The sequence below is a fragment of the Populus nigra genome, chromosome 6, assembly GCF_951802175.1.
Source record: "Populus nigra chromosome 6, ddPopNigr1.1, whole genome shotgun sequence".
Classification (NCBI taxonomy): Eukaryota; Viridiplantae; Streptophyta; class Magnoliopsida; order Malpighiales; family Salicaceae; genus Populus; species Populus nigra.
Genome location: NC_084857.1, coordinates 19,636,360 through 19,661,760, shown reverse-complemented (window position 1 = coordinate 19,661,760; position 25,401 = coordinate 19,636,360). Strand labels below are relative to the sequence as shown.

Below are 25,401 nucleotides of genomic sequence, written 5' to 3'. Positions count from 1 at the left end.
AGTTTAAGGATCAAATTTGATATAATCAGCAAATAATAATATTTTTAAATTTTTCACAACTTCCAAAAAGTGTTTTCCGCCCAAAATTTTTAGGAAAATACTTTTTTGAAAACCAAGTCAAATTTTCCTTTGACTAGAAAGTGTTTTCCATTGACCACCTTTTCTAATGGTAAACAAACACATGAAAGTTTGGAAAGTGGTTTCCGAAAAACCACTTTCCAGAAAACAAACACAACCAAAAGGGAAAACACTTTCCTATAATCCAAGTCAAATTTTCATTTGACTGGAAAGTGTTTTCCATTAACCGGAAAGTGTTTTTCTTTGAATGGAAAGTGTTTTTTTTTACCGGAAAGTGTTTTCCGTTGAACACCTTTCCTAATGGTAAACAAATACAGGAAAGTTTGGAAAGTGGTTTCCCGAAAATTACTTTCCAGAAAACAAATATGGCCTATATATAATCATGAAAGTAATAAGCATGTTATTTTGGACAAGAATATAATTGTAATTATATTCCACTCTTTTGTAATATCTCATGGTATTCAAATTAAATGTTAAATCAAGTAAAGAATGAATTTAAATATTTTGTTGGACTTAATCGCACAAGTAGATATGCTTTTAAAAAATAATTTACCCGGATTTTCACATGTGTGATTGTGCAACAGATTTGGTTGTTACACTTGCATCGAGTTTTAGGATTTGTTATTTTATTTGTTTTAAAACTTAATTTTTGTATTTGTGGTCATATTATAGGCCATTAAGTTTTTATTTCTTTTCGTAGACTATATAAATACCATTTTGAAATGGAATGTAAGGCTACAAACCTTGTTATATAAATTATATGTGTTTGAGATGATTCTCACACATTGGTTCTTGAAAGAACTGAAAATTAACTTATCAAAAAATAATTGTTTTTGTGATGTCACTCTTTATACTTCTCCTTCGCAATTCATTATAATCATTGGGTGGGGGTTTTATTCCAAAACTTTTGGTGTCTCAGTTCAAGTAATCATTGTTGTCAAACTTCTATCTTAAATTTGATTTTTAGCTTTCTCGGTTCTATGTCAATTTTCATTGTGGGATACGTGATTGTGTGATCATGGGGTTCGCATCACCCCAAAAATGGAGTAAGGTTGAGCGGTCGGTTGTCATAAGCACAAAACTAAAATGAAAAACATTTCTACAAAAGTTATTATATGTGCACAGACATGCAAAAACATACTTAGAGACCTCAAAAATTACCTATGGTTGGCCGTAAGTAGTTGAAAGCATAAGATTATATATAAAAAAAAATACTTGTTTCAGGAAAAGATATTATTTTTTAGTGAGCCTACAAAAACATACATTGAGGCCCCAAAAGTTGCTTAAGGCTGGCCAATAGGGCATCGAAAGAGCAAAATTATGAAAAAAAACACATTTCTGCAAAAGTGTCGGGCTATTGTTTGCTCTTCAAGCTCAACAATATCGCACTTAAGCATGAGCAAGTCAAATTCCATCGTGTGTTCTTCTACAGTCAATCCAGATTGCATCAAATTATGAATCTTGAGAAAAGTCTCTTACCGATAGTGTTCGATTAAGAATCCCTCTCAAAATTCTTTTTCATCTTTTCCTAAGACTTGATCTTGCTTCTGCCCTCACAAGCCCTTTGCTTCTTAAAATTCTCCCATTATAAGGAAGCATATTTTATGAGTTTAAAAGCCATTAACTTCACTTTTTTATCAGGATACTCTTTGAAATAAAAAAATCCTCTCACTAGTTTGAAACCAATCAATGAAATTGTCAGGTTGCATTTTCCCCTCAAATTCAAGACTATCGATTCTCATGTCAAATCTTGATAAGCTTAGTATTTTATGCCTTCTTCATTGATGTTGAGAAGAACAATGGTAACTAGCATCATGGTATGGTCTGCGATGGAAAGGATTGACATCCTCTTCATTATTGTTAAAGAAACTAAGTTTAGTATTATTCTTATCATCATCGTCACGATTCTTATATCGTTCAAGACGCTCCTAGAGGTGCTTGATTTACCTTCTCATTTAATCCATTTCAAGAGCATGGATATCCCTCTTAAATTCTTGCACGTGACACCAGCGAACAACCATGGTTGTAAATCTAAAGCTGTTATACCAATTTGATATCATAAAGGTATGGAAATCACAAAGTTGTAGGTCACTCACATAAATGATAATTTTTGCTCATCACTCTAAGGTACAAAACCAAAGAGATACATAAATGAATAACAAACTCACCACTTTAGAGAGATGGAATGATACGATCCAAGAAAGAGTTGAATAATAAAATTTAGATTCTAGTGTAATTGTACATGTTGTCCAGTTTTATACTATCAAGTATAACTCTCAATCCAACCGTTTGATTGAGCTGAAATTTAATCAAGAGTTTTCAGACATATTTTTCTATATCAAGTTAAAATTTAACTAAGGCATCATGATACAGTTTAAAAGATGCAATATGATTTTGTTATTTGTTGCTTTTTGACTCGTGAACTTTCTATTTGGAGAGGATTTTATTTTTTTCTTTCCTGAGATAAGGCATTTGGAAAGGATTCCTTTCCTAATAGTGAAAGGATATTCAAAAGCTAATTTTAAGGCTTTTTTTTAATTCTACAAGGATCTTTAATGGACATCAATATAGTTTTCAAGTGTGGCAAGGATTTCTTTAATGTTCAAAAATCTTTTTTTACAAGGATTCTTGGGCTGATTTTTTCTATTATATATTTTTATGCTAACAAGCATAATTTTTTATTCAACCGTTGGATATAGCTGAAATTCTATCAGACGTTTCCAGAGGTCTTATTTTATATCATGTTAAAAGTTTAAATTAATCCAACATCAAGAAGGCCTTGCAATAAGATCCATGAGCTCATGTGTGGGATTTATATTAGTTTGCTGGTTGATTTAAGATATTTTTTTCTATTTTATTTAGAATTTTTATTATTATTTTTTTTAGAATTGTTTACGATGTCTTTCATATATTATAAATAGGGTTATTAGAGTGTACTTAGGTTTTTTAGTTTTCAATCATGATGTGTTTGAATAAACTAGTGTTTTGCATGATGCAACATTTTTCTCTTTGTTTAAACAAACAATTGAACTTATCAAAGTATAACTGACTTTATGGTGTTCTTCATTATACTTCTTGTTCACGAATTGGTATTCGTAGAATGAGGTTTCTTATTCTAATAGTGTTGATGTCGTGGTACATGTTTTCATTGTCATACTCTTACGAGACTTGTTTCAGTTTTTCAGGATTCGTTATCAATCTTGTTATAGGTTGAGTGATCACAAGATTCGCATCACATGGTTAAAGAATAAGTCCACCACTCATAGAGGAAATGCAAAACTTGATAGTGTGCCAAAAAGCCAAGTCAAAAGACTCTATTCAAATTTTGTTAAAAGATCTCAATACATAATCTAATTCAACTAAATATAATTGAAACAACCTTCTAAGTCTAGGTAATGTAAATCTCATGATCATGCGATTACATAACCCATAATAAAAATCAATGATACAAATCTGAAAAAGCTAAAAATCAGATTTAAAGATAAAACATGTAACATTACAATTATCTTGAACTGAAACACCAACACTTTTGAAAATAAACCCCCCACCCAACAATGATAACAAATCATGACCAAGAAATATAAAGATTGATGCTAGACAATTATTCTTCAACAGATTGATTTTCAATTCATTTAAAAATCAAGATATTAGAATCTTCTAAAACATGCAATTCCACGTAGTTTTTTTCTTCTTCTTTTTTTGGATAAGGATTAAAAAAAATTCTCTGTTCCCTTTTAAAATAGTATTACCAAATAAAATACAAAAGCTTGAATAATATAAAAACAATTTAATTGTTTCTAAAGTTATTCTTTTTTGTACGGCTTTATATTTGGATTTTCTGATAATATTTTCATTTTTTATTTGTTTGTTTCTTATTTAGGTTTTAAGAGAGCCTCTCTCCAGAATATGCCCATACTTTCTTCTTTGTTGCTTTAGGTTAGGTGGGGGGTTGTGTCCCCCTTTCCAAGCTGTGTAGTGTTTGTTTTTTTGTTGTTTTTTTTTTTTTGTTTATATACTTCCCTTATAAAAAATATAAATAAAAAAGATTTAGATGTACAAATCAATCTATATACAGAACGCCCCCCTCGACAGTGGTCATCAGCTACACAATGGGCTCAGAATATAAAATCAAGAAAAACCTACTTGGGGAAGAGTTCACAAGTGGCCTCTCAGCCACCTTGGAGGAGAACCCAAATTCTGAATTCTACATACGATCTCCACCAATGTTTGTCTCTGTTTTCATTCTCAGAATAGAATCTCTGGAGAAAACAATATTTCCTTTGACATCCATTTTTCCGTACTCTTTGGCAAGAGAATCCATCACGATTCCACAAGATCTCCATGTCTCGCACATCAGCTCAACACCAAAATAAACTAAATGATCTGCAATACTGTTCCCTGCCACCGACCTGCACAAAAAATTCAATGCTGAAGAGGTTGTAGCAACGTTTTGGGAGAAGAATCTCTCTTAAACTGTGTTAACTATATATTAATTTCTACATATCCCAAATATCATTTTCGCGGGGAAGGTCACCTGCTACAGTCTGGGTCTTCACCAGAACCATCACAGACCTTCTCCACTTCATAAACCAGACTTCCCACTCCAATGTTATGCAGCCAAACCTGCAATTAAGAGAAAGGTTATTACTGTTTTAAAAAGCTGAAGAAACCTAGTGCATGCGCATGATTCCCAAAGAACTTTTCTGTACGACTGTAAAGTTAGATGAGACTTGACTGGGTACAGATTGCCTAGTTCCAAAATCTCACGATTCAAGGACAAGGCTGAATTATCAGAAGGCTAAATTGCATAAGTGCATATTTTAATAGAAGATCCAACATGTCCAAGCAAAGCATCAACATCAATGGATTGATTTATAGCTGTGCAGACTTTTTTTAAAATGGAATTATCAGAAAATTCACATGCCTTGACTATATATCCATTGCATTGCAAGCTTAATATTAAATCCATCAATCATTCACCCGAGAAAGCAAATGTTACCTCTCTTGGGAAGTGATGGTATGTCTTTTGAGGGAAATAACGATAGTATGGAGGTAGATGTGGTACAATATCATGGTCATTTGTGACTCGAATTGTGTTTGGCACAAGTTGACTGTAGTAAGATGCAAAAGCTGCATTGCCAACCCGAGGCTGTCCAAATGTCATAACCTGAACATTCTTGGCTTCAGTATTAACCTGGAGATAGACAAATGCATGTTCAATAGCATTTCAAAGGCATCAACAACCAAACGTTGCAAATAAAATACAGTAGTAATAATATGGAAGTAAAGTCACACAATGTCGAATATAAAATGCATTAATAATATTCCCGGCTATAATTCAACACTTCTTGTCAACCGTCTCAATCCAGACGGCTTACACCATAGCTTCCTGTTATATTATTATATAAGTAGATCTCAATAATGAATTCTGATTGAGTATATTTTAAGTTAAGATAATATCACGCTATATTAAAATAAATGACTAACTTAATGTATGGATAACTGTAAATATGTGGTGACATCGTAATACTTTTGATTGTATTGTCATTTCTCTGTAAGTATTGGTTGCATGAGCCTGGATTGTATTGCAGATTTTAACTCGAGACAAATTTTTTTTGATAGGACCTCCGTACAAGGAAAACTTTACTGAAATTTTATTAAATTAGAAAAATTCATTATTTTAAATGGTAGATCCATTGCATGGTTAATATGCTTGTGTATTGTACTATGGGTGTTATAAGTTATGTCAAAATTGTCACGAGAAAAATATAAAGTAGGATATAGACAAGGCAATTTCAAAAAAAAAAAAAAGATTCACTTCTTTTACCATAATGATTGTTCGCAGGGGTGTTTAAAAAAATCAATCGAGAAAAACAAAAAAAAAGCCGAATACCGAACCAAGAAAAGAAACTGAGAAAAAAACAATTTAAAAATAAGAAAAAACATTTGATCCAGTCCGGTTTCGGTTTCAAAAAACTAAAATCAAGTAAACAAGTTCAACTGAAATTGAACCAACTGTCAAAAAATAAAGTATAAATAGAAAGTTTTCACCTAACCCTAAATCACTACTGTAGCCTCACTCCACCTCCCCCTGCCCTATCTCTAGTTCTACCCTATCACTTTCCCCATTAGCCTATCTTCCTTCCACCCTCTGATTCACTTGAAGAAAATCTCTTAAGTTACTCCAGTCCTCAGCTTCTTCATTAAATAATCCTTCACTGGCTCCTCTTTTCTTCAATTTTAGTGCTAGTGCAAGCACCAGTAGACCCACTGCCATGCACTTTTGGCATTACATTACAGCCTGTACAAGAAACCATGATCGATGTATGGAAGGCATTCTATATTCTAAGAGACTGAACACAGTAGCTTCACTGTGTATTGTCCTTCTTGCAGTGCGTGCGTGGCCTTCTCTCTATATCCAAGCTTGATGGCTAAATGATTATAATTTATTTGCTTTTATGTGTGACATAATCCAATGGGTTCTTAATTTGACTGATATTTTTTGTTGCAAACCCTGGATTTTTAGTGCTATTTGTTGAATCTTGAAACTTGACAGGTATAAATATTTTTCCGTTGCATCATTTTGGTTAATTACCTTTCCTTCTATTTGGAGATTCAAATGGAACAGTTCAGGCAGATTAGGGAAATGTTGGGAAGTTTGAAGGCTTTGATGGTATTGGATTTTCTAGTTTTTAAAGCAAAAAAACCAACCCAGACCGAACCGATCCGATTTGGTTTGAATCGATTTTCGATTCGGTCCAGGTAATTTTTTTCAGAAATTAAAAAACCCGGTTTAGATGGATTTTTTTGCCCAAACCTAACCGGGTTTTGAACACCCCTTGTTGTGTTTTAAAATACTATAATAAAGTGAGGGGCGTTACAGCGCTGGACTAGAAAATCCACAATTCAACACCTATGAAAATTTGTTTGTGTGTGATATGTGCTTGTTTCAAGAAATGGTTACTCATAATTACCACCAAATCAAGTCCGCAAAATGCTGCCATGGCTCCTCCCATTGAATGCCCTGTCACGATGATATTAAGATCTCCATAATACTTCTTTGCTCTTTCAACTGCATTTAGAATTCCAGGTCGAATTGTTGTATTGTGATATGCAGAATAAAACCCATGGTGCACCTGAAACCAAAAAAAAGGAAAAAGGAATGAATTATGAACTCCCGCATAAACCCAATCAACAAATTCAGAGAGACTTGAAATTCACACCATTGCATCAGGCATGCCTGGGTAATTTATATCAAGTTGTTTCCAGTACAAGTCTTCAATCCAATTCTGTATGCTGTCAATATGCAATTAAACCACATTAAAAAGCAGTCAACAATAGTTCCAACAACTGACCTAACCAACTTAGACCTAATTCAGAAAGAGATGGAATCAAATTCGCATCAAGTTCTTTCTGCACTATCTGTGAGCATCAAGAACTTAATAGATTTTGCCCTTAATAAGAACCACGATACTAATCAAGCACACATCACACATAAGCAACAAGGATAATCAAGCATCAAAGACTTGTAGTTGTTTGTTGGATTCTTGTCTCAAGGACCAAACAATCAAAACATAAGAAATCAAATTCAGCATGGAGGTTCTTATGGTGGCATGTAGCTTAAGTTACAAAAACAATGCTTGTCACTTTACACCTTTCATCAATATTTGGCCGAAGAAATATACACACACAAATCACATTGATTTAAATACACTACTGATGAGAACCAACAAGCACCATGAAAAGATCCATTAGGGGTATTAATTGGACTAATTACAAGGCCAAGAGCCAAGAAAATTAAAGAGGTTGTTTTGAGCTTAATTTTTTTTTCTAATATACAGTTTTAAGTTAACAAACATAACTTTCGATCCAACCATTAGATTAGACTAAAATTTTACCAGAAGATTCAAGAGACCTTTTCTATAGGATTAAAATTTCATAGCAATCAGAGCTCAGAAAGGCCTTACAACAAAAACCAAAAGCTATTGTGCGAGAATTGTATTATTTTTCTAATTGGTTTATGATTATCTTTCCTTTTGATTTACAAATTCCAAAAAGGCAAGGGTTCCTTTTTATCTTTGGACAACATAGGCGACAATTTTTACATATTCAACAAAGACAACTTGGAATTGTCAAAGTTTCCATGTTGATGAAGGATTCTAAGTTAGCAGCTTTTCCAAGTCAAAGTTTCCATGTGGATTAAAGATTCAAAGTCAGCAGCTTTTCCATGTTTTTCAAGGACATTAAAAGTCAGCACGTTGAGCATTATTTGAAAGGATTACTTATTAAGGTATAACTAACATTGCGACATCTTCGCATACTTCGAGTTTTCGATTCGTTATATTCAACAGGTCCAAGTTCAATTTATAATACTTTTGGTTCTTAGGTACAAAGTTATTTTTGGCTCAAGGTTTTCTATCCAAACTTGATTTTTGGTTTTCCGGGTTTTTCATCTACTTCATTATGGGTTTCTGGATTTTTATATCCACGGAATTCGCATCATGTTCTTTCTTGCGTGAGTTCAAGGGTTCTTACCCTCTGATTTGCATCAACTATCAAAACTTTCCATGTGCAAAGAACTCAATACAACATTAACCAAACAATTTTCTGGATACTACAAAATTTTTTGCTTGTATAGGACTGCTGATATTGACATAAAAGTGTGTGATTTTGTTCCGTTGTGAGCATGCCATGCATTACTGTTTCGAATGTTCATTACGCAACATAAGAATAATATTTTGATATTTTCACCATCTAACATTTGTGTTTTATATCCTCTGGAGAGTCTGCATAGCTCAGTTGACTACACAGCTGGCTAGCAGAAATTGCGAGCAACCCCCTATAACAGTTAATTTAAGAATCGGGGTTCATTGACAAGGTAAGCATAATTGAACCAACATAATATACGCATATGACAAACCTGTGTTCCTGAGTTCCTCTAAAGGCGATGACTATAGCATTAAGATCCTTTGCAACTCCAACAAATGACTATATCCAGTCATCATAGCATCAGAATTTTTGACAAAAGAGCACCACAAAAAACAAACCTATGAGTTATAATATCAGAATAAAGCAAAGGATATCAGGATTCAGTCTCTTAAATCAATATATGCAAGTCATAATAAATGCACACCTGTAAGCAGTGCTCAACATCAACAAGCAGCTCTATAATGTCAAATCCCTGTTTCCACAAAAAGATTTATCAGTCCAATTTTGAAAGAATGAAAACCTGATTGAAATTGAAAATGTTACAACTAATAACAGTACCGCAGTCAAACCAGAACACCTCGGGCATGTCCAAGTAAAAAGTTGTGTCAAATCTGACATATATACCTGCAGCCACAAAGCTTCTTTTAGTCACCAAATCATATAAATCTTTAAAAACCCCGTTCCGGTTCATACTGGTCTTGAGTTTTGTGTTATTACCGCAGAGGCATACTCAACCAATATTGTTGCAAGAGAGTGATTGTAAGCGGTTAGATGATTATCTGCGTGCTTATGCTCGGCCATAAGTTCTGCAGCAAATAATAAAACCCCTTACAATTTCTACTCCAACAAACCTCAATCTTTTCGTATATTTGCATAATAACAAGTAGAAAAAAAATATATCAACTAATATATATTCCATGCCCAAAAATCTTTAAAAAAATTGAATTGATCACACAATCTTGACCTAAAATCTTGTGCAATTACCCTTGACAGAAACAAGAGAGCAATAAATAAATGTATTAATTCATAAAATTACCTCTTCCACAAGAGAAAGCAAACAGACATACAAAAATCGCCAAAATAAACCACCTCCTTTTCCCCATGTACTCTGCAGTGATAACCCATAACAATCCATTAAAATCAAAACACACAAGCTAATTGAAAAACAAAAATTAAGCAAAAGGACCTGGTGGACCCGCTATCACAATGAATTCGGAGCTCCGATTTTAGGGTCTCCGGCGACCGTACGATTATATTAGACGGAAAGACTGCAGCCTTATCGTGTTTTTGGATAAAATAGAGTTCGTAGCGTAAAATAATTTGATTAATTGAGGAAAAAGACAAGGAAACACTGATTGAGAGACACAGAGAGGGGCGGGGGGGCGTAATAATATAAAGAACAAAAACGAATGTAGTTTGGTTTCCTTCGATTGCTTATTACCTATACTACCCTTTTAACTCTTCTGGTTTCCATCTCAGTTTGGGATTCTAAGGAGATGTTATGGTAATTTCAAGTAACCCTTCATTTTATTTTTTAAATATTTCTTGAATCTTACACGTTTGCGGTTTGCCCTTGTCAAATGTCAAGACCCATACTGATGATGCATTTTCCAAACGACTTGTCAAGGAACGACGTTCTCCCCTCTTTCGTTACCTCAAGAGTTCAGCGCCGCGCCCATTAAGAGCATATTTAACAGTGTGATTGAGGGTGTTTTTTAAATAATTTTTCATGTTAAAATATATATTAATGATATTTTTTTATTATTTAAAAATTATTTTTGACATTAGCACATCAAAACGATCCAAAACATACAAACCATATTAAATTTTAGTAAAAAAAAAAAATTCAAATTTTTTAGGAACGCAGCCGCAGCCATGTTCCCAAACGTTCCCTAAATTGGCACGTTCTAAGACTGAAGGCGGAGTGAAGTGCATGAGTATCGTTCTTTTCAAACGCCAGTTTCTATTGAATGCCCTGCTTGAGGAATAGAAATTTCATGTAACTTATGCTCGATAGAAATATTAGATTGTATAGAGTTGATGAATGAAGCGGATTCATTGAAAATTCACTGATGAAAAAATAAAAAAAAATCATTCTCCTTCTATATCTTATATCTATTGTATTTTTTCCCTGATGGATCTCTTTTATTTTTAATAAAAATCTGGGATATTAGATTATTAATTCGTGGAATACTTGTTTAAAACTACCTACAGGCGGTAGGGGTCGAGTTGTTGATGTGAGATGGATCGGAAAAAGGAGGTTCCGGTTATGTTCCAGAAACAATTCTGACGAGTTTTCTTATGCCTTTTTCTAGCCATAGCAATCCAACCAAGTCTAGAGATTCCTCCGATTGTCATTTTTGATGATCTTTTTTAGCACCGGTGGGCATGTTGATTTAACACTCTCCAAATTAAATCATCAAACAAAATTGATTTTACCATGTTTTGGGATTATTTAGGATTGTGGTTGTGGTTTAAAGTGTTTTTTGTCTAAAAATATATCAAAATGATGTTTTTTAAAAAAAATTTATTTTTAAGACCAACACATCAAAATGATCTGAAAATATAAAAAAAATAAATTTTAGTAAAAAAAATAATTTTAAATTTTAAGGAAACACGGTTTCAACTACGTTTCCAAACAGGACTTAAATTAGTTAGGTTGTTAGAAAGTCCACGTGAGTTATTTTTTTGGGTAATGTAAGGTTAGATTGGATTTTCTTAATCTTAATTTATCTATCTTATATAGTTATTAAATCATATGTTATTCGAATATACTCATGAACATTGTATGTGACAAAACCAAAGGTTATCCTTGCAATCTTTTAAAATATTAGTGCAAATGTAATGTAGTTAATCAGTTGATTATATTATAATAACTATGTTCATATAAATATATTTAATTTATTAAAAATTTATTTATTTTTAATACTCATCATATATATGATTAATAAATTTAATATTTTATTAATGAATCTAGAATAAAAATAAATTTATGTGGAAAAAAATAATTTGCAAATAAAACTATAAAATTGTTATAATTATAAGATTCTTATTGTATCAAAGTATTATTTCTAAAATGTCCATGGTCAATGTTATATTAAGACTGAATATCAATTAAAGTTGTTGAGACTTATATATATTTTGTTATTTTCTATATGAAATAAAGCAATTGTTCTCATAACTTAAGGTACGAGGAATACTTAGAACTAATATATAGGTGTCAAATGACATGTACACTAAACCGACTTGCATGAGAATTCCATATACAAAGGTCATTTGTGTTTATGGAAAGGCTCACGTGACAATTGTACAAGTGATTTTTAGACTTGAGATCATTAAGTTATCTTTATATAAGGAGTGTTATGATTTGATCTTGTTACACGTTATCCTAATCAAGAGTAACAAATGGACAGATATTGAATATAACATAAACTATATGAAGGTATTTAAATAACCAAGAGATTATTCATCATCCTAAATAGATTAAAAAAAATATTTTATTTGTTTTTAAATAATATTGATTGTAAATTCTTGTACAAGTAAAATGAGATTTGAAAAGAATTTTGGTTTTTCCCCCTAGATGAATGCATGATTCTCGTTTTGCCCAATGCTTCTGGAATGTCCTGATTATTGTAGACCCTGAATCGGATGTTCATCATTAATGGCTGTCCTGGATTCAGGCTTTTGTGGAGCACTGTTGCTTGGAGCAACAGTTCATATCAGTTTCTGGGCAGCAAATACCAGAGCAAGTTGCTTGGAGCAATCGATGCTAGGTAAATAATTTGACCTTTCCAACGCTTTCTGAACTCTCTCTTCTGAAACGCATGGTTCCCTCTTTCTTTCTAACCAGTGACTTGCCGGAGATTTTTGGCAGTACTTTGCATTTGTGCAAATAACGATCCGTTGAATGATACAGCATGCTAAATGTACAATTGCTGCTACTTATGTTTTTGTTAATTACATTTCTTCGTTTTCCAAGCAATTCATAAGACAAATAAAAACATCACGTATCCTTCTTTCATTTTGATGATCCAGATGGTTCAAAATGGTGAAAGCCAAATGCCACAGGAGAGCTTTTTCGGGAATTTATGAGAATGCAATTTCTGAAGATGATCAGCCATACACAACGGTATTTTAAACACCCAGTTTCACGCCAATGATTGATTGCTTTACACTTTTTTGGAATTCTGGCAACATGAAGAAAAAATTTTCTTTCGGCGAAGAAACAGCCGTTGATGTTGCTGATTATGGCCATTCAAGAATCATGTAGAACATTAGGGCATGGTTATTTCCTGAAAAGTAATTTCTGGAAAATTACTTTTTAAATTTTTCTGTATTTATTTGTCATTAGAAAGGGTGGTCAATGAAAAACAATTTTTGGTCAAAGAAAAACACTTTCCATTCAAAGAAAAATTTGGCTTGGTTTCCAGGAAAGTGTTTTCCCTTTTAGGCTGTATTTATTTTCCAAAAAGTGGTTTCCGGGAAACCACTTTCCAAACTTTCATGTATTTGTTTGTCATTAAAAAAATTGATCAACAGAAAACACTTCTCACTCAAAAAAAAATTTGGCTTGGTTTTCAGGAAAGTGTTTTCCTGAAAAATTTGGGCGAAAAACTTTCCGAAAGTTATGAAAAATTTAGAAATGTCATTATTTATTAATTATATCAAATTTGATCTTCGAATTTTTGATTGCTATATATATTTTGTTTTGAATATTTATTTTTTAGTTTCATCTCTTAAAATTTATTTTTTATATTAACTTTGGTCCTTATTTTTATAATTGTTATTTGCTTTTTCCTTATCATTTTTTTATTAAAATTTTTTATCTATCAAATTTGGTCATTCTTTTGATTATTACTTATTTTATTTGAAATAATTTATGAAAAGTTAATTATTATTATTTTAATTTCTTCATCTTTTATTTTATTTTAATTTTTTAAATTTAATCTCTATTATTTTGATTATTATTTATTTTATTTGAGATAATTTATGAAATTATTTTTTTTTTTCAATTTCATTCTCATTCAACCTTTTAATTTGTAATATTTTTTCCTTATTATTTTAATAAACTTGAGAAAAATAAAACATCAATAAGTTATTTTCCAGCTTATTTTCCATAACATAACTAAACATTGGAAAATGTTTTCCAACTTATTTTTCATTACACTACCAAACATCAGAAAATAATTCACTTTCCCGGAATTCACTTTCTAAAAGGAAACTACTTTCCAGCAAATAAACGGGGCCCAGATTCTTTCTCCAGTTCCTAGACTAAGTTATCAAGATTCAAGTCTGACATTGGGAATTCTTAGTATTATTGATACGAACGTTGGGATCATAAAGTCACGCAACCCACAACAAAATCAATAATGAATCCTAGAAAGCCAAACAATCAGGTTTGATAGGAATGTGACATAAAAGAAACATATCCTAAGACATCAATACTATTAAAATAAAAACCTTCACCTAATGAATAGTAATTCACGAACAAGAAGTATAAAAAAGAGCGTCACAAAGTTAGTTATATTTTAATAAGTTTAATTGTTCTTTGTTTGACGAAGAAGAAAAGTGTTGCATGATGCAAAACATAAGTTTATTCAAAAACGTCATGATTGAAAAGCTTAATTTAAGTACACTTTAAATAACCCTATTTGTAATACGTGAAAAAATCCTAAACAATTCGTAAAAAAAAAAGGTTATTAAAAAGTCAGATAAAAAAATTCTAAATCAACTAAGAAACTAAAATAAATCATATATAGTAGCTTTTAGATCTTATTACAATAAATTTTTTATGTTGAATAAATCTGAAATTTTAACATGATATAAAACAAGACCTCCGGAAACATCTAGTAAAATTTCAACTCGATTCAACAATTAAATAAAAAAATATGCTTGATAGTGTAAAATTATTCATTACAAAAATCAGCAAAAATGGGAAAAAAAAAAAAAAGCTTAATGTTCTCAGTTCCAAACCAGAAGCCACGCCCCCTGAGAAATAAGAAATGCTGAATGCTACTATAAGGCGAGTCGATTCTACTCATTTTCTTTTATTTTATCTGGAGCTGTTTCCAGCATGAGAAAAATCAACTGAATGTAATGTTTGAGCCTTTTGTTATGTTTTTGTTTGTCCAGGCACTTGAGGATGCCCTCGCTAAACAGGAGGAACTCCTAACCTACATTGATAGGAAAAAGGAATGTAAAGTTCACGTATCTCTGATATTGCATAGCAAAACTGAGTGATGCATGCAAACATTGTTCTAATTAACTCTCTTCATGTTTTCGGATTTTAAATTAAGAGTTCATGCTGATGAGGTAGCAGATACTGGGCTGACAATGGTGGCTGTAGAGATTTTTAGCCCCACAAATAATACTATAATGTTTTCAGACAAATCCCCCGTATATGCTGCTGCTGCTATTATTATTATTATACAATCATCTTCATGATACGATTCTATAAATTGAACAAACAAACAGGCCCTAAAAGCACACAAGATTTCCAAATGATTTTAAGAGCACACAAGATATTTATTTAATAAATTCTTTTCGGTATTGATTCCAAGATTTGAATCCAAAAGGTCGAGCATATTTTTAAATTAAGAGTTTTGTGCCATGCTTGCGATTCTATATACATCAAAATTTCCTAAATTTTGAGTGAGGGGGATCATCACAGATTAAATTAGAAAGGTGATAAACCAGAAAAATAAATAAATACACGTAATAAAAAGAAAATTTGAATGGTTTGACTACAAAGCTGCATCAAGATTTACTTGGGCCTAAAATTTTTGGCACACATACCAAAATCCTCTTGACTGTCCATGTAAGCAAGCAGCTCTTCCTGCCTCATTGAAGCTTTCATACAGAGCCTGCTCAGTAAGCATAAGTGATTTAAGCCATCACACAACAAGAGAACAAACAGACAAGCCGTCCCATGATAACATGCATTAGATGAAAACAGAAGCACGAGATGAAACAAAACAAAATGCATTAAACGCTTTGGAGAAGGGAAAAATTACCAAAAAGCAATATGAATAAGACTCCTCTCCCACCTTCAGCATGATACTAAGACACACTTTAATATGAACCCCATATATCATCTACGTCCTCATCGCTAACACCAGATTTCAGTGGACCATGGTGGTCTTCAGCAACATTCTCTTCCTGTTCTTCTTCAACTCCTGCATTCTCACCCTGCTCGGGTTTTGTAACTTCACCCTGCCAGCGCATCCATACATGCATTACCAATTCAGTGATTTTTATATATGAATACTGGCATAAATGTGTGATTGTTTCAAAGGTAAAAGTTGAGCCTGCAACCCTCCCACCACCCGTCCCCTCCCTATTGGTGCCACTACTGCAGATTAGACTACTGCAACTAAGCAGCAAGGGAAACACAGGATGAGCCAATGAAAGGCATAACACGATTAACAGTGATCGTTACCATCTAGGAAAGTCACAGAAGGCCGTATCTAGGACCTGCAGTTGGGCTTCCCATAACTTCTAAATCAAGTCAAGATAAAGTTCTCACACAGGTACTATCCTATTATGCTTGAATCTCTTTATTGTGCAAAAGCAGTCTGAGAACCACATGAATCCCAATTGGACAACCATATCAGATAATCAACAGTAGGGAAATGTCCACGAGAACAATAGAAAGCATAACATGAAATGTATAGTCAGATTCCAACACCAATGGGTCCACTCTTCCATTTTTAGCAGGTTAGTCAAGCTCTTCAAAATTTATTGTAACATATTATGTAACAGCAAACTGTATCCCAAACCAAAACCAGATGACCATTTCCATGTGAGCGTTTGCAGGTGGGACCTATTATCCTATAAATGCAAAGAACACAGCATGCAGATACACAGCAATACAACATAACATATCGATAAAACAGTAACAAATCAAGCTTCTAAACAAAGGGATATTTTGTTTTCCTTTACCTGGTAACTATAAGAGTAAACAGAGCATTTTATTCATAACAAAACAGAAAGGGGGCAGGAAAAAAAAGCATACACTAGTTTCAGCATTTAGCTCTGCATCCTCCTCGCCTGACACATCAACTAGGTCATCTTTGTAAGACTCTTGTTCTTCCTGAGTACCAGCAACTTCTTGTAGCTGCTCAATTAACTTTTCAAAATACGAATTATCTGCAAAAAAATCATATTATAACACATAGTATTCAACATGGCTCATCTCGCAATGATTAAAATCAGTCTTAAGTTTTGATTTCTTAATCGCTTGATCCTAGTGGGAATCCTGGAAAAACACATATATCATGCTATGTATAACACAATCTTTGGCCACGTATGAGAACAAATTATGGATTTTCACAATTTGATATCCTTTTAGGCTTTAGCTAAGCCAAATGTATATTTCCATTTCTAAGGGATTTAAAATGAAGCTACAAATCAGCAAACTAGGAGACTTTGATTTGAGATGCAGTAGAAAATGTGATACAAGGCCCATGGCCAGTCAGTAACCACTTTTGAGATGAAGCCAAAAGAGAAGAGAAGGAAAAAAAAACATCCAGATAAAAGAAGATCTTGGAATCCCACTTCACTCAGTTCCCAAATAGTGCAGACTGCAGACACCATTGTGTAATAGATATTAACTATACTGTAATACAAATTCAGCTTACTAGGAACTGAACTTTCAAAAAGAAAATAAGTTATGTGATCTATTCACCTTTTGGACGACTGCTCAGAGCTTCATGGAGCCTTAAGGGGTGCTGACGCTCCTCCTTTTTATATTTTAACTTGACTTGATGCCGTGTTCGACCAGGAAAAAGTTGTTGGATCATTGATAAATCAGTCCCAAATTGTTGAATCCCCTAAAACACAACAGCAAATATATCAGTTGAAACTTGAAATATAAGACAACCACAAAACACCAGGCATCATGGCATTGCATGCTGTGAATTGGCTTGAAGGAATTCATTAAGTTACATAGGATTTCTATATCTTCTCTCTCTTCTAACATCTCAAATTATATATTCAGGGAAAAGAGTCATAAATTTACACATTTTATTTTTAGGTTTTCATCACTACAGCAATTACTTGGTAGTAGAACTGGAATTTCTTACCAACCAGACATGATAATGCAAATCACAGGGAAAACTTTCCCTTGACTCTCTGATGATGTTGTGTCCCCTAAACAAGTTTTCAAAATTTTCAACTTACTGGAAGAACCAGCCAAAAAAATATTTAGACTAATGAACCCAACAAAAACTGACACTTAGCCAATCATCATGACCTCTGGTGTATCCATGACTCATTTCAAAGAACCAACCTAGTATGCTATCTTAATGTATCATCACATAGAACAGCTTCAACAATTTAGGCTCATAAGCACCACAAGCAATAGTGGACGGAGTTTGCATAACTAAAATATAAACAAAAGATTGAATTTAGATCAGTTTTAATTTCATGAGTACAAAAGTTGAAACAGATACTTCTATTTGCTTTGTTTGTCAGTAAAACATGTGGTTAATTATAGCCTTTTAAATGCAGCATTACAACTATGTTTACCTCATAAAACAACTCTGTGTCTTGTTTTGACCATCTTGAATTGGGTGCTCTGTCCATGAAAGACTGGTAGTTGAATAAAGATGAACTTGGTTGAGCCCTAACATATGTTTGGTCATCACCATGGGTTACGTCTTGCTCCGAAGCAAATCCATCGTCTTCATTATGGGAATATTCTCCATGAAATGGATTGTCAGTGCTGCAACATAGTGAACAAAGGTTCAAATCAATACACTTTAAAACTATATATAAGCATCTTCTTCCCGTGTGATGATTTTAGCAATCATTCCTGGAGGCTGGAGCATGCAGCATTATTGTCAGATTTTTCTTTTTTACTTTAATAAGACTAAACTGCTTTTCCAATTATTAGACAGATCAAATTTTACGTTGAGTTCTATGGATTTGGTCCAGAAGAAAAAAAAAAGGCAAAGCAAGTGGTGTGACGTGATGAAACGTGCTTCCAATAAAGCAGATTACTAGAAGCAGTTGAACAATTTTTGCTCGTTTTCTATTAGAAGAAATATGGGAAAAACATATCATGCAAACAGGGCACAAAGCAACTGCCAAATACACAGGTGACATTACAGTGGCTTCCATTTATAAGCAAAATTAGATGTATACATATACTGATTCAATCACAAGAGCCATGGCAGTGTGATGCAACATAACAAAAGCTCCTCAGCTAAGAATTACTCATGAATTCACACCATACCTTTGATTGTTTGGGGGAATTTTTGATGTTGTCGTCTGCATAAAAAGGACAGGAGGTCAACATAGAAACCTTGAACTTCTAAATATGCAAACATAACACAAATACAAGGATACTAATATGGAGATGACATTGATAAACCAAATCACAGTAAATTGTTGCACAAGAGAGAGGGAGAGGTACACATACTGCTAGCCGCTCCTTGTACTCTGCAAACAAAATGATGTCCCTGATAGGCAACCTCTTGAAATCAATCTCATCCTCTGGCATGTTAAGCAAATCCTTATTCACTGTATAAAAGAAAGCAATTTGGTAAGACTTAGATAAGAATTCATAATCTCTCCTAACAACTGACACACATATATTGAGATTACCGCATCTTTTGTTTTGACGAGTTGAATGAGAAAACTTCTTGCGAGGTTTTTGCATTGACTGTTCTGAAGTGTCATTGGATCTGTTGCGCTTTCGAACTGGTTTTTCATTTTCAGTCACTGGTTCCTTTGATTTTTTTGAAGCTCGTTTCTTTCGAGATGCAATTTCCACTTTGTTTTCATCGTCACTCTCTTCATCCCCTCTAGGTTCATAATCATTATCTTCTTCATCAACAGAACTACCAGGAGGTTCAGGTAACCCACCATTATCATGAGCTTCATGCAGCTCATCAACAACTTGAGGGCCAGCTGCCAAGGAAGATTTTTTGGACTTCCGGGAACAATTTGATGCTGAAAAAACCTTTCTTTTTCCACTCTTAGAACTCTAAGAAGAAACCAAAAGAAGTTAAACCCAATTGTCAGAACTAAATAAGATATTTATCCATGTCAAACAGCACTACCTCCTTTTCAGGCACTACAGGAACATCCTCTGAACGCACGACATTTGCATTAGCCAAGCAATTGCTTTCTGTAAAGTCTTTCTGATTTTGATCTACTTGAAACTCAGAGGTACAAGGATCAAAAGGAAGAAAATCGCCGGGGTGCATGGATGAGTCATCATTGCCATGAGCCTCATATTCTGGCTCATCACCAAGTTGAGGGGCAGCGGCCTGCTTTGTCAGACGCCTTGATGATTTGTCATGTTCGTTCATGTCACCAACTAAGGAAGCTTTTTGAGACTTCCAAGAACTACATGATACTGGAGCAGCCTTTCTTTTTCTACTACTAGAAGTCTTATAAGAAACCAAAAACAAGTTAGCACCCTATCTACACATCTAAGTAAAATATTTTATTCATGCAGAACTTATTACCTCCTTTTCTGGCAAATCAGAGGCATCCTCCTGATGGATAGCAGTCACATTATCTGAGCGAGAAGTTTCTGTAAGGTTTTTCAGTTCTTGGTTCATTCGAATCTCCGAAGTACAAGGATCTGGAGGAATAAAATCACCTAGGTGAGTGCATGGGGAATCAACAATATTATCTGATGGGAAGGCAGCAACTGAACACCCATCAATGTTTATGGTTTCAGAAGGAACAGGTTGAACATTTGGTGGTGGGGCCATAACAGACTCCATGACATCTGGGGACAAGAAACCTGGAGTTTCCAAGGCAGGAAATGCCCCTGATTCCTGAAACTAACCAAATTATTCCAAAACGTATTTGCAAGGAAGAAATTATACAATTTAAAGAAAGGCTGTAGATTCACCTCTAATTCCAACCTTCCATTATCAACCTGAACAGCAGCTTCATTGGGACTTGAAAAATCTGTCGCCACCACATTACATTTCATGAATGCTGAAGAATCAACAAAATTTTGTGCAGGAAAGCTAGATTTTCCCTTTGAGTCCTTCTGACAAAAGACAGTAGCTAAAATTTCTGGAGGAGAAAGAAGAGCCTGGCCATTGTTTCTCCCTGGCTCCTTGGTCCCAGCACTCTCCATATTAGGCTCACTAACATGATCGGTTAGTCTACCATTTTCAACACCAGAAGATTCAACGGGCAGCATGTTATCCAAGACAGTGGAAGCTAGACCTGCCACCTTTTCTACCACGGTATTGGAAACAGCAGAAGCAGCTAACTCAGATATTCCCTTCCTAGGCCGGGCCTTTACCTTCGACTGTAACTTGCCAGCAGCCCTCCCTGACCAAAATAATAATAATAATAATAATAATAATTTCATCAATCATCTCATAACAAAAGCAAAAGGAAAGGGGGGGATCAAAGATTGTGCAAGCGATGTATACCAGTTGATATGGCTGGTTGAGGATCCATATAATCAAAAGCGTCCAAATCTAATCTCATGGAACCAACCTACAACCAACAGAATTTCCAGAATTATCGAACTCAACCGCGCATCTTGGTGCAATATATCAAGGGCATGAGACAGATCAAACCCTCACCTCTATGGCAGATTCTACAAACCTAGAATTCAGGCCAACATCATTTCCAGACTTCATCTCTGCAAGCGGAGTATTTTGGGGGCTCACATCCTCTTCAGTTGCAATATTTTCAGATGAGGGGTTGACTAATTCCATGCAGCTGTTGTCGTTGAAATATAAAACTTCGCTGTCTTTTGATGGCTCATTACTCTTAACATTGCCCTGCTGAAGTAAAGCTGGACCATCTGGGTTCATCCTTGTATTTGCAACATCAACAGGCTCTGTGGATTGTGTTTGTTGAGAATGTGCCTTAGGTTCTTCCTCGGCACATTTAGATGGAGATGAAGAGACGGGTGCTGGATTTTCATTTCTTTGCCGAGGTTTAGCCTTAGGCTTGAATTTCCCGCCAGCCCTAGCTGTAGCAGAAGTGAATCCCACAGTGAATCTTTCAATAGAAGAACAGGGTTTCCATTAGTGACAGATCAACTATGTTGTGAAAGCGCATCTTACAATTATTTTTTAGAGATTTAGGAAGAATGTCATCCAGTAGATCTGAATCAAACCCCAATGAGCCTGCCTACAGACAGAAGTTTCAGGACTTATCAATCCCATGGATGCAACACATCAAAAACAATAAAGGAGAGGATGAGTTCTTACCACTCCTGCTGATTTCACAAAGCTAGATTCCTGGTCATCATTACAACCAGATATTGCAGCCTCCGAATCCATAGCACCAACACAGTCTGCATCATTTATCCTAGCAGGGGAGAGGTTTGCTGCCTCCAAGCTTCCTATTTCCCAAGAGGACAAACCTTCCTTATATTTCAGAGGTTCTTTGACCCCAACCATGTCAGAGGTGGCTAAGGGACTCCCTGACTCTTCAACCAATTTTGTTTTTCCATCATTGCTTTTCAAGGGTTCCTTAGTCCCGGAAGGTGATGATGGAGACAACGAACCAATTTGACATGTCAACTTCTCATCCATGATACCAAAAGGCTGAACAGAAATATTTGTGTCCAAGCTAGTTTGCGATGCTGCCACAGCCTTTTCCTTGGCTTTACTTGGAGGAAAAGGAATTGGTACAAATTCCACCTTTTTTGGTCGTGGTTTGGCCTTAGGCTGAAACTTCCCACCTAACCTAGCTACTAACAAAATTAACATCAAACAACCCAATTTTTATTTAAAGCCAAAAAAAGACCATTTGTACTTTGATTTGCCAAGCATTGCTTACCATTAGTCAAGGCAGGCTTAGGAAGAATATCATCAAAAGGGTCCAAATCAGGATCCATTTGATTATCCCACCACAATATTGATGACCAGCTATATTATCTCTGTCTCCACAATCAAGTGGAAGCCCAGCAGAAAACCCCCCAAAAAGGGCACTGTTACTCTTCCAGCACGCTAAGGAAATCAAGAAATATAATCAATCAGAAGATTGCAGTCTTGAACTTTCCAATTTTCTTGGAAGACTACTTCAAGAAATGAACTTACTTATACAAACATTCCCAGCTAAATAACACTATCACTCTTCAAATTAAGTTAAGCCCTGCTCTTCAAATCTGCATGTGTTAAGAGCTCACTTGAAAACAATTTCAAACCTAAATAGTTTGCTGCCAGGTTCAAGAACCAGGCATATGAGTTAGGTCCTCTCTGTTTTTGATGTTTATCCATAAAAATTAGAATGTCAACAGCCAAGTTATATTAAAACCTAAAAGCACCAGAGAAGTGACCATCTATGATTAGATATTGTTGGTCCACTAAATCCCAACAAATAAATCAAACACTTACAATTAGAGCTGCAAACTCTCAAATATCAAGTGACAAAAGAAACCATAAGGTATGCTTAACAATTCAACATTCAGTGACAAGTAACAGCACAAAACCAAATTTCATGATAGCTGAATCCCGCAACATACGTTGAGGGGGCCTGTAGCAAGCAATAACCAAGAAAAACTGCAAGTCTGCAATCATTGCCCATACACCCCTGTGAGAAATAGCACATGAGGTATTTAACATATGCCTGCATTTCATAGTACCGAATTAACAAGCATGCACAAACCTTTTCACTGATGTAACAACATCACCAGATTTGCTGATCTCTAGATTAAGGGCTCCACTTGCCCATCTAGTCATGATATACGGAGACAATGAATAAAACTTGAGTGAAGAATTACAGTACTTTTTAAAATACAGTAGCAATGCATGGGTTAGGCTTTTTTTCAATAAATACATGGTCATCTTCTGCATCGACAGCAACCAGTTATCGGAAAATATCCTATATCCTATGAAAAACAGACAAACACTCATAACTGACGCAGACGGCTTTTAGGTAGGCACAAAGCATCCCTCGGTGGGTAAACTAATAAGAAGCGTGCACACAGAGCATCGATTCATTCATTAAAGATCACAGTAGCATGGCAACATTAAAAAATCTTACACTAGTAGATATGAATATGGCAAGGGCATTTTGATTTCAAAAGTCAGAATCTGGTGTCTTACTTGGTATGTTAAGCACATGTATCATCAAGACAATGAAAAACAATTAGCTAAGAGCAACTCTGAAATATAATATAGAGGAGCAACAAAGGCTTTCAAATACAAATAAAGAGCTGCAACATCAGAGTTCATCACAACAATGATTTCCTTTTGATAACTTTAATCCACATGCTCGTTAATTGACTACGGGATATATGAAAAGCCAAAGAAACAGCAGCCACTTTAAAAATAAGTTCAGGTTAGAAAACATAATAAAATTTGATTGAGCAAAATTTCATTAATTGGCTCTGAGATTAGTAGTTGCAAGAGGAAAAAAACTTGAGCTCGGCTGCTTACAATGGCTTTATTTTACCAGGTGCAAAGGATTTTTCCACATGGTTTTGTCAAGATTTAACAAAATTATTTGCCATTAAAATGACTCCCCGGCTCCCCCCTAATTAGTTTCCCAACTAAGAAAACTAATTCAGAACTCAGAAGCTCCATATACAAAAAAAAAAAATCCTTCAAGGTTGCAGATCACTTACCAGTAGGTTGCAATTTGCAGAAATAATTCTTTTCGACCCAGATGGAAAGCGAGGTAGATTGTACAAAAGTGGAATTTGGAAATTGGTAAGTTACAGAGAGATGGAAATTGGAGAGATGGAACACTGGATGGTAAGCTACTTGAATGTTGCAGAGACGGTTTGTTTTGGATTTGGAAATTGGAAGTTTGGATTGGAACGCTGCAACTGGAAGGACTTTGAGAGAGAGAGAGGCGCTAGAAGACGCTAGGTTTTTTACCTTTTTTGTGCTGTTCTTGGCTTCCTGTAGTGCAGTATATATATTCCTTTTAAACACGTAAAACAGGTTCAGAATCGTGATTTTAAACGATTTCAGCCGATTTCAGCGTTTTCATACGATTTTACTGTAATTTTATTACTTTTCGAGTTTATAAACAGATTTAACACGATAATATATTTACTCGTAATATCATATAATTTTATAAGTAAATTCATGATTTTAACAATTTTATAAATAAATATTAATTAAAAAATAAAAAAAAATATTTTTTAAGACACAATCACAATATATATTTTTCACAAAAAAATATTAAAAAAATAATACAAAAACATGGAGAAAATATTATTTTAAAGTAAAAAAAATTAAAAAATTTTAAAATTTCTTGAGTCTGCATCCTAACCAGACACAATTTCAACATATTTTTTGAAAAAAATAATATAAAAATATAATAAAAACATTAATTTCAAGTTAAAAAAAAATTATCAATTTTTTTTTTTACAATCATCCTATGTCGATGTCCTTGGTGTTGATTGCTTATACTGTAGCTATTTCGATCCTGCAAGTTGCAGCAGCTAAAACATTAATTTTTTTTTCATATTTTTGTATTATTTTTAAATATATATATATATATATTGAGATTATGTCTTGAAAATTTTTGTTTTATTTTTAAATATATATTGCGATTTGTATCTTCCTTTTTTTTTTTATTATTATTATTATATCAATTATGATTATTATTGACATGGATCTAACATTCCTTTCCAGATTTATGAAACCAAGGTTCAACAGGTGC

General features: G+C 34.0%; 2 protein-coding genes across 9 annotated transcripts; both read right to left on the bottom strand.

The window, feature by feature from the left end:
• Positions 1–4,099: 4,099 nt before the first annotated feature.
• On the bottom strand, positions 4,100–10,158 carry LOC133695640 (lipase). The gene is made up of 11 exons (XM_062117554.1): positions 9,974–10,158; positions 9,824–9,895; positions 9,505–9,593; positions 9,346–9,411; positions 9,212–9,259; positions 8,999–9,066; positions 7,302–7,374; positions 7,053–7,214; positions 5,078–5,272; positions 4,613–4,701; positions 4,100–4,487 (listed from the first exon to the last, which is right to left on the bottom strand). The coding sequence occupies exons 2-11, from the start codon at positions 9,888–9,890 to the stop codon at positions 4,283–4,285; spliced, it is 1,062 nt and encodes a 353-aa protein (XP_061973538.1). The 5' UTR covers positions 9,891–9,895; positions 9,974–10,158; the 3' UTR covers positions 4,100–4,282.
• Positions 10,159–14,634: 4,476 nt separating this feature from the next.
• LOC133697059 (uncharacterized) lies at positions 14,635–24,640 on the bottom strand. 8 transcript variants are annotated; one of them, XM_062119393.1, is made up of 19 exons: positions 24,353–24,640; positions 22,824–22,891; positions 22,564–22,733; positions 21,990–22,477; positions 21,843–21,909; positions 21,354–21,748; positions 21,198–21,264; positions 20,660–21,093; positions 20,265–20,582; positions 19,854–20,186; positions 19,396–19,777; positions 19,211–19,311; positions 19,025–19,059; positions 18,316–18,511; positions 17,474–17,618; positions 16,802–16,935; positions 15,801–15,999; positions 15,583–15,650; positions 14,635–14,960 (listed from the first exon to the last, which is right to left on the bottom strand). In XM_062119393.1, the coding sequence occupies exons 3-17, from the start codon at positions 22,619–22,621 to the stop codon at positions 15,859–15,861; spliced, it is 3,294 nt and encodes a 1,097-aa protein (XP_061975377.1). In that variant the 5' UTR covers positions 22,622–22,733; positions 22,824–22,891; positions 24,353–24,640; the 3' UTR covers positions 14,635–14,960; positions 15,583–15,650; positions 15,801–15,858. The 8 variants fall into 8 exon arrangements, with proteins under 8 accessions (XP_061975377.1, XP_061975382.1, XP_061975381.1 ...); XM_062119398.1 differs by lacking the exon at positions 14,635–14,960 and having other exon boundaries at positions 15,349–15,650; positions 20,265–20,317; positions 20,402–20,582; XM_062119397.1 differs by lacking the exon at positions 14,635–14,960 and having other exon boundaries at positions 15,349–15,650; positions 21,990–22,117; positions 22,181–22,477.
• Positions 24,641–25,401: the final 761 nt, after the last annotated feature.

Bases quoted from the DNA above. Each gene is read 5' to 3' on its own strand.
- LOC133695640 (XM_062117554.1), bottom strand. From the start codon at position 9,890: ATGGGGAAAAGGAGGTGGTTTATTTTGGCGATTTTTGTATGTCTGTTT. The intron at 9,594-9,823 runs GTAATTTTATGA...TATTTGCTGCAG, and splicing joins TGCTTTCTCTTGTGGAAGAG to AACTTATGGCCGAGCATAAG. The intron at 5,273-7,052 runs GTAATTATGAGT...GTCTATCTCCAG, and splicing joins TTTGCGGACTTGATTTGGTG to GTTAATACTGAAGCCAAGAA.
- LOC133697059 (XM_062119393.1), bottom strand. From the start codon at position 22,621: ATGGATCCTGATTTGGACCCTTTTGATGATATTCTTCCTAAGCCTGCC. The intron at 19,778-19,853 runs GTAGTGCTGTTT...GTTTCTTCTTAG, and splicing joins CTGTAGTGCCTGAAAAGGAG to AGTTCTAAGAGTGGAAAAAG. The intron at 19,060-19,210 runs GTATGTGTACCT...CTTTTTATGCAG, and splicing joins AGTACAAGGAGCGGCTAGCA to ACGACAACATCAAAAATTCC.